The sequence below is a fragment of the Vanessa tameamea genome, chromosome 11 (genome assembly GCF_037043105.1).
Source record: "Vanessa tameamea isolate UH-Manoa-2023 chromosome 11, ilVanTame1 primary haplotype, whole genome shotgun sequence".
NCBI classification, from domain to species: domain Eukaryota; kingdom Metazoa; phylum Arthropoda; class Insecta; order Lepidoptera; family Nymphalidae; genus Vanessa; species Vanessa tameamea.
Genome location: NC_087319.1, coordinates 6,608,175 through 6,621,318, shown reverse-complemented (window position 1 = coordinate 6,621,318; position 13,144 = coordinate 6,608,175). Strand labels below are relative to the sequence as shown.

Sequence of the window (13,144 nt, the reverse complement as noted above, 5' to 3'; positions counted from 1 at the left end):
ATCTATTTAATAAGTAAAAACTGACGTGTATTTGGTACTATTTCAACTAGAATAATTAACATATACTCTATGAACCAATCGTGAGCCTGATTGCGGTAATCTTTCCTTTGGTAAAAACATTTCAATAGAGACGGTTTCATAAGAGATTAATGTCTGGGAATCGTGTCTTTTGATATTAGAAAATATCGAGTGTCGTCTGCCCGTTTGGATTGAACGATTTTTGATCTGTTATTATTCACTCGCACAATACTGCAAGAGGTTTTTAAGACTGCGAGTATTTTTTATGTTCGAGAAGAAGATAATTGAAAAAGATAGATCTCATTCACTTGTATATTAGAATGCCATAGTCATCCTCCTGCCCTTATCCCGATTTTACTTGGGGTCGGCGCAGCATGTCTTCTTCCATACTTCTCTGTCGCACAAGTAACATTCTTTCTAACCCTATCGTCTTTCACACAATCCATCCATCGTTTCTTTGGTCTTCCGCTACCTCTATATCCATCTACATCCATTCTCAAAACCTTTGTATATTAGAATGAGGTGCTTTATAAGTAATGACAAATTTGAGCGTTACTTGTTTTTTTATAGATTGATAGCCGCTGTACCTATGTATGAAAAACGGTGAATTTATTTAGCTTCGTTTATCTTGAAGGCAAACGGTATAAAATAAACCAATTAATACCGACACTTAATTGAATAATGTGCTGACGTTCAACGTAGAGATTTTTGTTAATTTAATTTGCTCTCTTATACGTCAAATGAGAATTTGATAGAATGATTACAATAAACGCACTTAAAAGTAAATTAATAAGATCATAACGCTTAATGTAAGTTTTAACATTGATCCAAACAAAATTATAGGTAGATCTACTTTTTTAACGCACAAATTTATAACTCAAATAATATCATTGGTCATATTCCGTTATTTTCTTGTGTACCTTCAATTTATTGTAGAAGTACGTCGTTTACGTTAGTCGTTAAAAAAAATACGCTAGACCTGATTCTCACCGAATGAGTTGCGTGTACTATAAGATCGTTAGCGGATTGCTTAACAATAAAAATATTATGACTGAAGATGGTTACGACAGTATTAATGATAAAAATCTATGTGTTTTGTTTTGATTTAGTAAAATATAAGTGCCACTTTTGTTTTGTAACTACTGCTTGCGATCGCCTACGTTGCTCTTAAATAATACAGTAAGATTATAACTATCGTTAATATGGGTGGTAACACAAAATTCCATTGTTGTCTTGGCCTTGCTATGCGAACGAATATAGTTTCATCTCCAAGCACACATAATTTTCATTTAGTAAAACTAAAAATGTATAGACAACCAATTATTATCGTTTAGGCATATATTGGGGAGGGATTAATGTTCTTACAAGAATTGTTCAGATTTCATGAGGTAGGAAGGTATGATTTAAGAAGTAACTGAGTGAACTTTATGACTCGAGATGAAAATGTGAGACCAAACATAAAAATAGTTCTTAACTTGGTGGTAGTGCTTTGTGCAAGCCCGTCTGGTTGGTACCATCCACACATCATATATTCAACCGGCAAACAACAATACTTAATATGTTTTTTGTTCCGGTCGGTGAATGAGCAAGTATCATTACAATACCAAGGTTGGTGGTGCATTGGCGATCTAAGACATTGTTGACATTTCTTAAAGCCGAAATGTCTATAGGCGATGGTGACCACTTACCATTAGGTGGCCAATTTGTCCGTCCGCCTTCCTATGTCATCAAATAAAAATATTGAAAATAGTTTTTTTTTATACCAAAACATGATCATATTTTAAAACAAGAAGTTGTTCTACCAGCGCATGCTCATCTGTGATCATTGGTACATGGTCAACTGCTCCAATTCCGAGAGCGATTATGACGCTAATCTTCTCATTAGTAAGGCTCTACGTATTTTAAATAAATGATGATAGATAGGAGACCGGAGTTTATCGTGTATTTACAACGGAGATTAGCGAACTATGTAGAAAAATTATACTTATGTATATTCTTTAGTCGTAATTATTTTTAATTTACCGCCGGTTCGAAAAAGGAAATACGACTAAGAAAATCGGCGTAACGTTAAAATCTTCTAATAATTGTATAAAAATGTAACACTGTTATCTTCGACTTCTTATACCCTGCAGATTAGTTATCACTGCAATAGTATGTGTTACATTATATCTTCAATGACGACAAACGAAAAAAAAGCATAAACGATCAATTATTAATAATAACCAGAACTATTGATTGTATAAAACAAATTGCTAGAAATAATAAATAAAACATGTTATTACATCTTTTGAATAAGTCTTCACCTTAGCGGTTAGTTTACTAATTGAATAAGATACGATTTACAAATCATTACAATTAATTTAGCGTAAAAAAGTAATTACTGTTTAATGATAGGCGCATCATCCGTGTATGATACAATACATAATACTTGTTTCCATAAACACGGGCTATGTAATACATATGTACAAACATAGTCGGAAGTGTTTACATACGGTTAATACATGCATAGATGCGGCATTCAAAGGTAATTAAGTTGTAAATTTTCTTAGCAATTATCTTAATTTTGAAGGTTAGTTATCTTTAAATTTAAATAAGTTTTCATAGTTTGTTATTTGATGTTAACACCTTAAGTTAAAAATGTTTCGTTTTAGTATTTATTGAGTAAGTATTTGTTATTATACTAAAACAAAAAAGATTATGTATTATTTTATGACGCTTGTTCGTGAAACTATCTATAGTCTAAGATCCGGCTGCAGAATCAGTGTAGTGTTGGTCTGGCTGTGAAGAGGTGCGGCCAGATGCGCAACGGCAACCATGATTTTTCAGTCTTTATAGGTGTTGCCGTAAATTGGACGACATTTTATTGAAAAAACAAGTCGATGAAATTTTTGACGGAATAAGAATTATTAATAACTTAATTAAAAATACTAGCGGCCACATTTTGATAAATATGTGTAAAAATTTGGTTTTTAGCAAACACTCGATGGGTACACTGATTCTGCAGCCGGATCTCGTACATAAAAATGTCGAAACTTTGGGTGTCTTAGTTATAATTATGCAAAATATAAATGTTTCTTATTTAATAAGACATAACATTGGGTGTCATAAAAATAACCAAAGGCCAAGCAGCCGAATCAATTGCTTTCAATTTAAAAGATATTTAAAATAATGATTACGGACGGCCTCGTTACATTTTTAATATTTTAAGGAAGCGCACATTCTTTTTTTCTTTTTTGTAAGTCTTTTAAATACAACTATTATTGATGAACCGCGACTATTCTTATATCCTAAGCCATGGCTATTTTATTTTATTTAAACCGAGATTTTAACAAAATATTTTTATTATTTTAGAAGGGTACCAAAAAAACGGTCCTCAGTATGGTCAAGGGTTCTCTAATAGCTTTAATGATTGTGATCCAGTCTTAATGATCCTTCTTTGAACTGGATATATTACAACCATTTGTGTTATACTGTAATTTTCAAATAGATGTATATTATAAATAATCAGGGTAGACATAAGCCGCGCGTTTGGGATAAAGAAATTATTAATTAAAAAAAAAATTAAACATATTTAAGAAACAAACTATAACACTTATTTAAACTTGTCTTTAACGCAAATCTTTATAGACGCACATATATATATAACGTATCACTGTTTTTTCTCTAACTTAAATAGAACCGTCTTCAAAAATAAATGGTGTTTGGTAAATATTTTTCTTCGGCTTAATTGACATCTGTTATTTTTGAGTTTCAATGTAGGTACGAACAATTAGACGTTTTGAGTTTATATAGGAACAAGGATTTTTAACGTTTTGATATGTAGTTTTGTCTAGATAGAGTCATGTTCATGCACTATTTAAAATCACACACAAGCAAAAATTAGACATTTATCTTCATAAAAATAGGTGTTTTATATTACTAAAATTAGTTTATCTTCTGTAGAAATATAGAGTTATGAAAAACCAAAATCGTATCATTATGTGTGCTTTATGAAAAAGTATTTTATTTGTGATTAATTTCCATGTTTTCTTTTCCCCAGGTCTACCATATGTGCGATGGTCTAGGCCGGCAGTTCAGCTATTCCTGTCCAAACACGACGCTGTTTCAACAGCGCATGCTCATCTGTGATCATTGGTACATGGTCAACTGCTCCAATTCCGAGAGCGATTATGACGCTAATCTTCTCATTGGTAAGGCTCTACTTATTTTAAATAAATAATGATAGATAGTTGACAGGAGTTTACTTGTTATTTGCAATGGAGACTAGCAAACTATGTAGAAAAGCTTATAGTGCGTGAATGAGCGCAATACTTGATGGTAGGGCTTTGTACAAGCCCGTCTGGGTACGTACCACCCACTTATCAGATATTCTACCGCCAAACATCAATACTTAGTATTATTGTGTTGACACAAAGGACATAACATCTAGCTCACCAGGTTGGTGGCGCATTGGTAAGGAATAGTTATTATTTCTTGCCACGTCATTGTCAATAGATGGTGGTAAACACTTACCAGGTGGCCTATTAGCTCAACCGCCAAAAAAAAAAATGATGGATGCAATTTCCATTACAATACTCATAATGTGATGGTCCGGTCATTCGACGCGTTCGTGGTGATTTTAGGCACAGGATGAACGTCATTACGTATTTTCATACAAATTTTAACTAACTAACTTTTAAATTTTGGTTTACTACTGAAATTTTCTTTACCAAAAATGCAAATTTTTTTTGCCCCACCTGAGGCTTTTTTGCCTCAAGATCTGCAGCCTTAATTCAATTCAATACAAGTTTGTTATAACTCTTACCCTAGTATTCTTAATCAGAATTAATAATTACTACTTGACTATATGTAGTAATTAGTAATTATTTACTAAAGTTAAGTTCGCAGGCTTCATTCCAACTAAATCTTTTGCTTATTTAATACGTTTCATATGCTTTTCACGACAAGCAATGAAAAACTTTGTTAAGAAATTCGTACTCCGAATCCTTTTGTGTAAGGAAAGAAATAAATTCTATATAAAAAAAAAAGAAACTTGTCCTTGTATTTCCGAAAGCTCTATGTAAGCATAAATAGTATATATTTTATTTATTGTAAATATTTGTGGGCGATAATAACGTTGGCGTTCAATTTTTAAGAAGGTTTTCTAATCTCGGTAACAACGTCTTATGTTGGAAATATTATATATATATATATATATATATATATATATATATATATTCTAAACAAATATATATAAGGCTTTTATTTCTTTTAATCAAATTGTGAGCCAAAAAGTTTGAGAAAGTGTGACAATTCAGCGTTGTACAAGCACACCTAAATATGATAAATAGGTGATAGGAGTTTCTTATATATTCTTTTAATATTTATCTTTTATTAGCGAATCGTTATATGTATATTTTTGTATACTTGTTCAAAGTTGCAAAACCTTTTTGTTGTTAGGCAAATTATACTTAGTACTAGTTATTATTCTAGCCGGTTAGTCAGATAAATGTGGCACGATAGCTATAATTTATTGTAAAAGATAAACTGTTGTTACGCAAAACATAGACTTTCACTAATCAAATTAGTTCGTACGTATTTTATGTTATTAGTATAACCTATGTTAGACTAAGACACGTAATTGAAGATGCTTAGTATAGGATGGGTTTGGGGTATTATCGCCTCAAATGGAGTGAACTATTCAGAAGTGACAAGTTAAGTCCTATTGTTTAAATAAAACGTTGGTAATATTTGGTACCCATATATGGTGCCTCGTAATTAAAAACAATCTTATCTGTTAGCAGTAATAGCCAGTAGATAACAAAGGCTTCTTCTATCTATTTCAACTTTTACTGTGCCGATGCGGGTTGGTCATTCGATGTGATAGAATTACATCCGATACATGCACGTTTCTTAACGATGAATTATAATGATAAATGAATTACATGAAAACTCAGTGATGATTTAATTTCATTGCTCATTTCATCATTCAATAATTGGATTTGAACCCGCAATCTTTGGTTAAGATTCATGTACTAGTCACTGGGCCTGGTCTCGTCGGCCATCTTATTATTAGTACAAAAATGTATTTTTTTGAAGATCATATATTAAACATTTCGGCTTCATTTACGTAATTCAATTCATTAATAAGGAGAGTCGTAGTTTTCTCGAATTTTTAGCATTCTTCCGTTAATAGCTTCTAAAGTTAAACCATTTAGTGGTAGGGGGCTTTGTGCAAGCCCGTCTGGGTACGTAACAAGCATTCATAAGTGAACCAGTGTAACTCACTTGTATTGCACAAGTGACATAACATCTAACTTCACAAGGTTGGTGGCGCATGGGCGATGTAAGGAATGGTTAATATTTCTGTAGGCGGTGGCGACCACTTACCATCAGGTTTAAATCATAAAAAAACAACAAAACATTTAATAATAATATTATTATAAACACTTACTTCTTATTTCGTAATAATTTTATTAAGGATGTTTTTATAAAAAAAATCAAAGCAAGAATAAAATCGGTTAATAAAATTAAAAATACGATCCATTTACAATACTATCAGAATTCGAAATCCATGTATTGTTCGTTACCTTCAATACAAAGGCCGGCGCGAGTGCATGTTATCAACCTTGTCGGTCTTCGTGTATATCCACGATACAGCCTCAATTTGGAGCTATTCTTAACTGATGGTCGATAATAATAACCACGATCTATCAATCAATCTAATCATCTGACATCATACGAGCGATCAAAATTGAAATATCATTTATTCATGTAGACTGTAGGTGCAGTGCACCAGGGCCCGAGAGCTCTGGGACTCTAACCTAAGTTTTGAAAAGAGCGGGTCAGCCAACTCGTCAGTTCCTGAAGCTAGAAAACCACGACCCTGCTAACAAGTTTTTTTTCCTATCTATAATTTTGAAGGGCAATATAAGTTAAAGGCCCGATTATTTCCTATGCACCGGGGGGCCCTTGCCCATCTAGCTGCGCCACTGAATTTGAACCTTCATGTTACACCCAGCTCCCAGTTTGGAATAGAGATTTGGGAAGAAACTCAACAGTTATTCTTTCTCATGATGACGATTAAATGACGTCCACCATTTTAAACTACAGAGACACAAATTGGTACTTGACCCTATTATACTTTATTTCTTTTATTTTAAATGGTACAAAGTTACTTTTACGTTGCGTTAACTTGGTGTCAGGGCTTTGTGCAAACCCGCCTGGGTAGGTACCATGCACTCATCAGATATTCTATCGCCAAACAGCAGTGTGTTCCGCACAATGACAATGTGTGGTTAATATTTCTAACAGCGTTACCACCACGTGACCATGTACCATAAGGTGGCCTATTTGCCCGTCCACCTACCTATATCATATAAAAAAACGTTACTGATTACCGTTACACCATTATAAATCATACATGATATTCATATATACATACACGCATATATTAATAGTAATTTATAGTGAAGTTACATTCAACAGTAATTTTGTGATTCACAAACAACACTATGTTATTCATTCGGTGTAGTCATCGCTCATTTATTTCAATTATAGACAAAAAAAAACAGGAATTCTTGAATATTGTCTAAAGCAAACATCAGTTAGGAATGTTATTAGAAAAACAACAAACACAGCGATCTGACTGCAATGTCCACCCACAAAACCACACTCGATTGCTCAACGCGCAAAAACATGTATGAATGGCCAGACACTTATGTAATAATTACGTTCATACATATTACCAAGAATAATTTGCCATTCAATGGTTACAGGTATAAACTCTAGTTCATTGCCCTTGATCTTTCCCGTAATACGCCCTTTGTATGCTGTGCATGGACATTAATAATTAGTGTCATTTTGCATACTCTTATGGAAAGATTTAATGTATGCGTGTGAATAAATTATAAACTGTACACCATGTGTAAATTTTCGAATTGTATTTATTATTACTAGTGGGTCTCCTGCGAAACTTCGCGTTTATTCAGAAGTTTTTTAGGAATTTCGATACCTATAAACAGGTTTTGTTTTGATTCCATTTCATTGTAAACTGCAAGTCACTCATTTGCATGTGGCGCTAAAATGATGAAACCTTTTTTAAATTATATTTTTTATGTCAAATAGTATACATTAGTACAGTTGAAATTGGAGTTTGTTGCTAAAAATTTGTTTTAATTTTGTTTACGTTATTAATTTTTTTTCTTACACAGCCGTAGTACAGTTCTCTAATCGGCCAGTACCTCTCTTAAATTAAGTCTTTGTTAAATTGTAACAATTTAGTAAATTACAATCTCAATACTCTTGAATTTTCTGCACATCTACGGATCAAATTCAAATTAAGACCATGACTGATTTTTTATGTGCAGCTATCGTCCCATAATCACTGGAACAAAAATCGGCTTACGCTATCAATATATAAGATTTAATCATATTGTTTTACATGATTATTTGTAGAACACTAATAAACTCGTAGGACTGTATTACTAATACCATAATCAACCACTTTGGATTTACAATTTTTAATAAATCAACATTTTCAAAAATCAGGTTTCACTTATCATAATAATAAAGTGACTACGAACGTGTATTTACATAAATCTAGTTTAGTCATTTAAGTAATTAAATTGGTAGTATATCTTCGTATTTGGAAGTACTTTCTAAATAAGTTATCGTTTACAAAAAATTTAAAAGCATTAGTATTTTCGGTAGTATTTAATGTTTGCAGTGCGTATGGATAACTAAGTTTTAAAGCCTAAATTCCAATTTTCGCATCAATGTGTGACATGCCACAACATTACGAATGATTTGATTAGCTCTAATATATTTTTGTAATTATTGAATTTTTAATAATACATTATTAATATAACATAGGTTTCGTATGTTAACGAAGGTTGAGAACCGTTGAGTTTCTGAATTATAAATGACGTGTAATAAAGCAATTGTTGATTAATCGTAAAAATTTCCCAATGCTATCGTATGAGTCAATAGTTTGCCAAAAGAGTCTTCCACATTTGTTGTATATGACTCATTAATTCATGAGACTATTTTTTATAGAAACGTGACTTTAAATTTACCAAATCATTTTATCGTATCTTTTATTCACATTACGATTCTAAATTAATTATTTTGAGTATGCAATGCGTATACATATGTAAGCCACATAAAACCCGACCAACAGAAACTGTGGAACATTCTAATTATTATTATGTATTTCGCTGGTAAAAGTTAAACGTACCATACCATAACTTTAAGTTTATGGTTATTACATTCTAAATTGTAAAGATTAAACTTATATATACCATACCATATATATAAAAATAATTTGAGTTGACATAGTCCGAATAAAAATTGAACAACGGAAGTTAAAAATCGTTGCGAAATAAATGCGATCGATGGTAGTCGTGGCAGTATTTTTCAGATCATGAAAATCGTTTCATTTAATCCACAATTATTATAACTGTTATTATTGCATGTTGTACAAACCTTAATTCTGTTGATACCAATACCAATCAAGTCGCAAGAAAACAAATAACTCACAGCTTTGAAGGCAAGTAACTGTCGTTGCGCATAAACGCGTTAAAAATTAAAATGGATTGTATTTGTATGCTAAACTATGACAATTAAAATAATAATTATTCTATATTTTTCATTTCAGGTCAAAGGGACAAGCCGTTTGTGTCTGACGAGGAGATGCGTCTCCGAACTCCTAGACCCGATATACTATCTGTGCCTCCGAATGATAAGTACTACGATGGATTAAGAGAAGCTGAATCTAAGGTGAAAATGATAAAATCTCTGAATTGTTAATTAATATTTATATTTCACATCCTACTCGCCAAATTGTTTTTTTGAAAGAAAGAAATATTTTTTATAATAGCATATAAAATAAGAGTATATATTTATCGATCCTAAAACTTGTTTTTCAAATACATTATTAATTTTTAAACGAACATCATTTTTTTTATTGTAATAGTACATATTATAATAGTAGGGCTATTGAATATACCATATAAAGGCAATTTACAGATGGTCTCTTTTCCCCCATTTTACCTAAAGATTGTGTTAAGAATAGGAACGTAAATATCCCAAATAGGTAGAGACCTGTTGGGGATATTTATTTGCACCTTGCACACGATAAGGCGAACTATGTACATTATACGCTTTTTTTAAATTGCATAATATGGCTCCTAGAGATGAAATGATGTAATTTTGTAGTAACGATTTAAATATTCAAGATAATATTTTTAATAAGTGTATTTTTAATATTTCAGTTTCCAATTCATCCTGATAACAGCATTGTTGGAATATCAGATTCAATTTTAAACTCGAACGACTTAGATAGTGACAAACCAAGGTATAGACCACCTACCTCTTGGTCAATGAGCACCAAAAAGAAACCACGTCCAGTTAATATTGACACCGGTACTTCGAATTCTAATTATTTTAACAATGTTAGACTAAACTTTAATGAAGGCGTTGGTGATAATAAGAAAATATCTTCACAAAGTCCTGGTCAATTACCTTCAACTACTAATAATCGACCACGTGGAAATATTAATCCACCATCACAGGACTTGAGTCCACATTTTTTGCCACCAACTACAACTGAAAGAAATGATGATTTAGGACTAGATATCAGAGTTAAGCCCACTCCAGACCCCGTGTTTAATTTCATAAAACGTTTCGATCCGAACTCTCCAGACTCAATTAAAACAACGATGACGAAAACGGAAATTATTGATCTGAATCACCATTTACCTGATGGTCAGGTAAGTTCAGAAGAAGATAGGACTCCACGCAAAAACAAGAATTTTGGAAATAATTTCAATGTACTGCAGGCTGATAAAAAGAAGAGCTCTACTGATGGGTCGCGATTTAATTCAGTTAACGTAAAGTCAAACTCCGACGCAAACATAGAATCTTCTAATGTCCAAGTACCAAAACCATCCAAGGAACTCTTGCCACCCAAGACTGACATAACAGAATTGGCATCGACAACCATGGGACCGCCTATTTACTATGAATGGAAATGGGCTGTACCAGCATTCGACTTAGAGCCTCCTAAATTAAGTAACGAAACCAACACAACGACACCTAAACCAGTTAAACCTGGGAAGAGACCATTTAGTGTTGTAACTCGATCCACGCCAAAAATAGTCGATCCTACGCCCAGTAATACTGAGTACAACATTAGTTCATACTTTGTCCCGGATTATGTGTTTCCTTTAGATGGACCTCACCCAGGATATGACGATGAGGACGCGCATACGTCATTCCAGGTTCAAGTATCTAGACCTGGTAGGGCTAGTTATGGAGAAAATCCCGCTTGTCCTCACTGTCATCCGGCGTACCTTAACCCTGGAACTTGCGAACCGTGCATTGTAAAGCGGTAACATTCAATATCAAATAATGACTTCATATATTTAAGTTTTTCACTGACATTCCAATCCTCACAATTATTGCAGCAAAAATAATGCAAATCGCTGTCGTTGATTAAATACGACTATTTCATTAAGTTGAGTTGACAAAAAACGATAAATCTTATTTATTTAGGTAAAAAGTTTAATAAAGTTGAGGTGTTTTGAATTTAAATAAATTACACTTGTATGGTTAGTATCTGTAGGTAAACAAGTCAAAGATGAATTTCACTTAAAAATGTGATGTTTGCATAATTATTTTATAATTATCAAATGATAAATGGTTAATACCATTAAAAATAATCCGTATAAAAAATCGTTTCTGATGACGTATTTAATCCAGCTTTAAAAAGCGCTTTTATCCTATTACGATCTGCACCGCACGGTTTCACCTGAGTCGCTCGTTATTATATAGTATAACCTTTCTCAGTCAAAAGGCTGTTTAACGCAACCATCTTTTTTTACCGGATTGATAGATCTGGTGATTATCGCATTCAAATAAATAAAACGAACTTTTCAGTTTAATATAATGTCACAGAATGTAGATAAACCTACGTATATTTTACCTACGATCGAAAAAGTAAGTGACCTATTTATTTGATCATATTTTTTAACTGAAATGTTATTTTGAAATACAATATTACTTGTTAAAGTAACACAAAACTGTATATAATATAATTAAGCAGAATGGAACAACTTGTAAATTATATGTAAGTAAACATCATATAAGTTAGCTATAAATATTTATAATATTGTTTATATTTGTACAATAAAACATGCCTGTTATAATACACATTAAGTTACAAATAAATAATTAAAAGTTCTTCGTTTTATTGCTTTAAACTAAAAATTGTAGGTAATTATTATTTTTCCAAATATTTTGTTTTTTTTTTTAAATTGACATAGAAACTTTTTGAACACACAAGTATTCACTATACCAGTATAATAATGAATGTATTTGATAAAAGTATTTCCCAGTGTAATAATATTTGTAATAATTATAGTACAGTAATTTGTAAAGTAATAAATCATTACTAAACATTATTATTACATTAATATTCGCCTGGCCTAGGTGTATTAAAATAGCTATAATATTCTTAAAGGCTCCTAATCCGCATACACAGGAACAGTAGGTACTGTTCAATCCTAATACACCCTATATATATATACTATTATATATGTACTATTTAAAATACTGTTTTGAATATATGGACGACTCTCATAGCCGTTCTCTTCGATTATAATTTAATCGTACAAATGACCTCTCTTCATCCTTTATACAAAATCCTTTTTTGCTTTCAGACACGCTCAATCTGTTCATATTTTCTAAAAATTAAGTAAAAGCTTATTAATTAGGTATTTAAATATATTTACTATTCTAAATAAATAATGTTGACCTTAGAGTTAAAGGTGTATTCATTGAAATTATTAATGTTGAGTCTACATTACCACCTTCCAGTACAATTCCTCTACCATGAAGGTCAAGGTCGTCTGGAAGAAATTGCTATTTAAGTAATTGATGGCGCCCAAAAACTTATTTGAAGATAAATGTACACTATTTCATCTAAAATTACTTCAGCACTGATACAGCATATTTAAAATTGGCAGTAGGATGCCATACATTTAGTTGTCCTTACGTAGAGTTTTTAACTTTTGAATAATATCAATCCACAACAGCGTGATTTCTAAGGCATTTTCTGCCTCGATCAACCACTCTGTGGAACTAG

The 13,144-nt window shown here is 32.0% G+C and overlaps 2 protein-coding genes across 6 annotated transcripts in view; both read left to right on the top strand.

Annotated features, from left to right (window-relative positions):
• The window catches only part of LOC113395164 (uncharacterized), a 55,964-nt gene extending 43,726 nt beyond the window's left edge, over window positions 1-12,238 (top strand). For all 5 annotated transcript variants that reach the window (XM_026632727.2, XM_026632726.2, XM_026632725.2 and 2 more), the window contains exons 4-6: window positions 4,058-4,208; window positions 9,656-9,777; window positions 10,272-12,238. In XM_026632727.2, coding sequence (XP_026488512.2) covers window positions 4,058-4,208; window positions 9,656-9,777; window positions 10,272-11,393 — 1,395 coding nt within the window. In that variant the 3' untranslated portion in view covers window positions 11,394-12,238. The remainder of the gene's footprint in view (window positions 1-4,057; window positions 4,209-9,655; window positions 9,778-10,271) is intronic.
• The window catches only part of LOC113395166 (uncharacterized), a 399,509-nt gene that overhangs the window by 78,326 nt on the left and 308,039 nt on the right, over window positions 1-13,144 (top strand). The window lies entirely within an intron of this gene.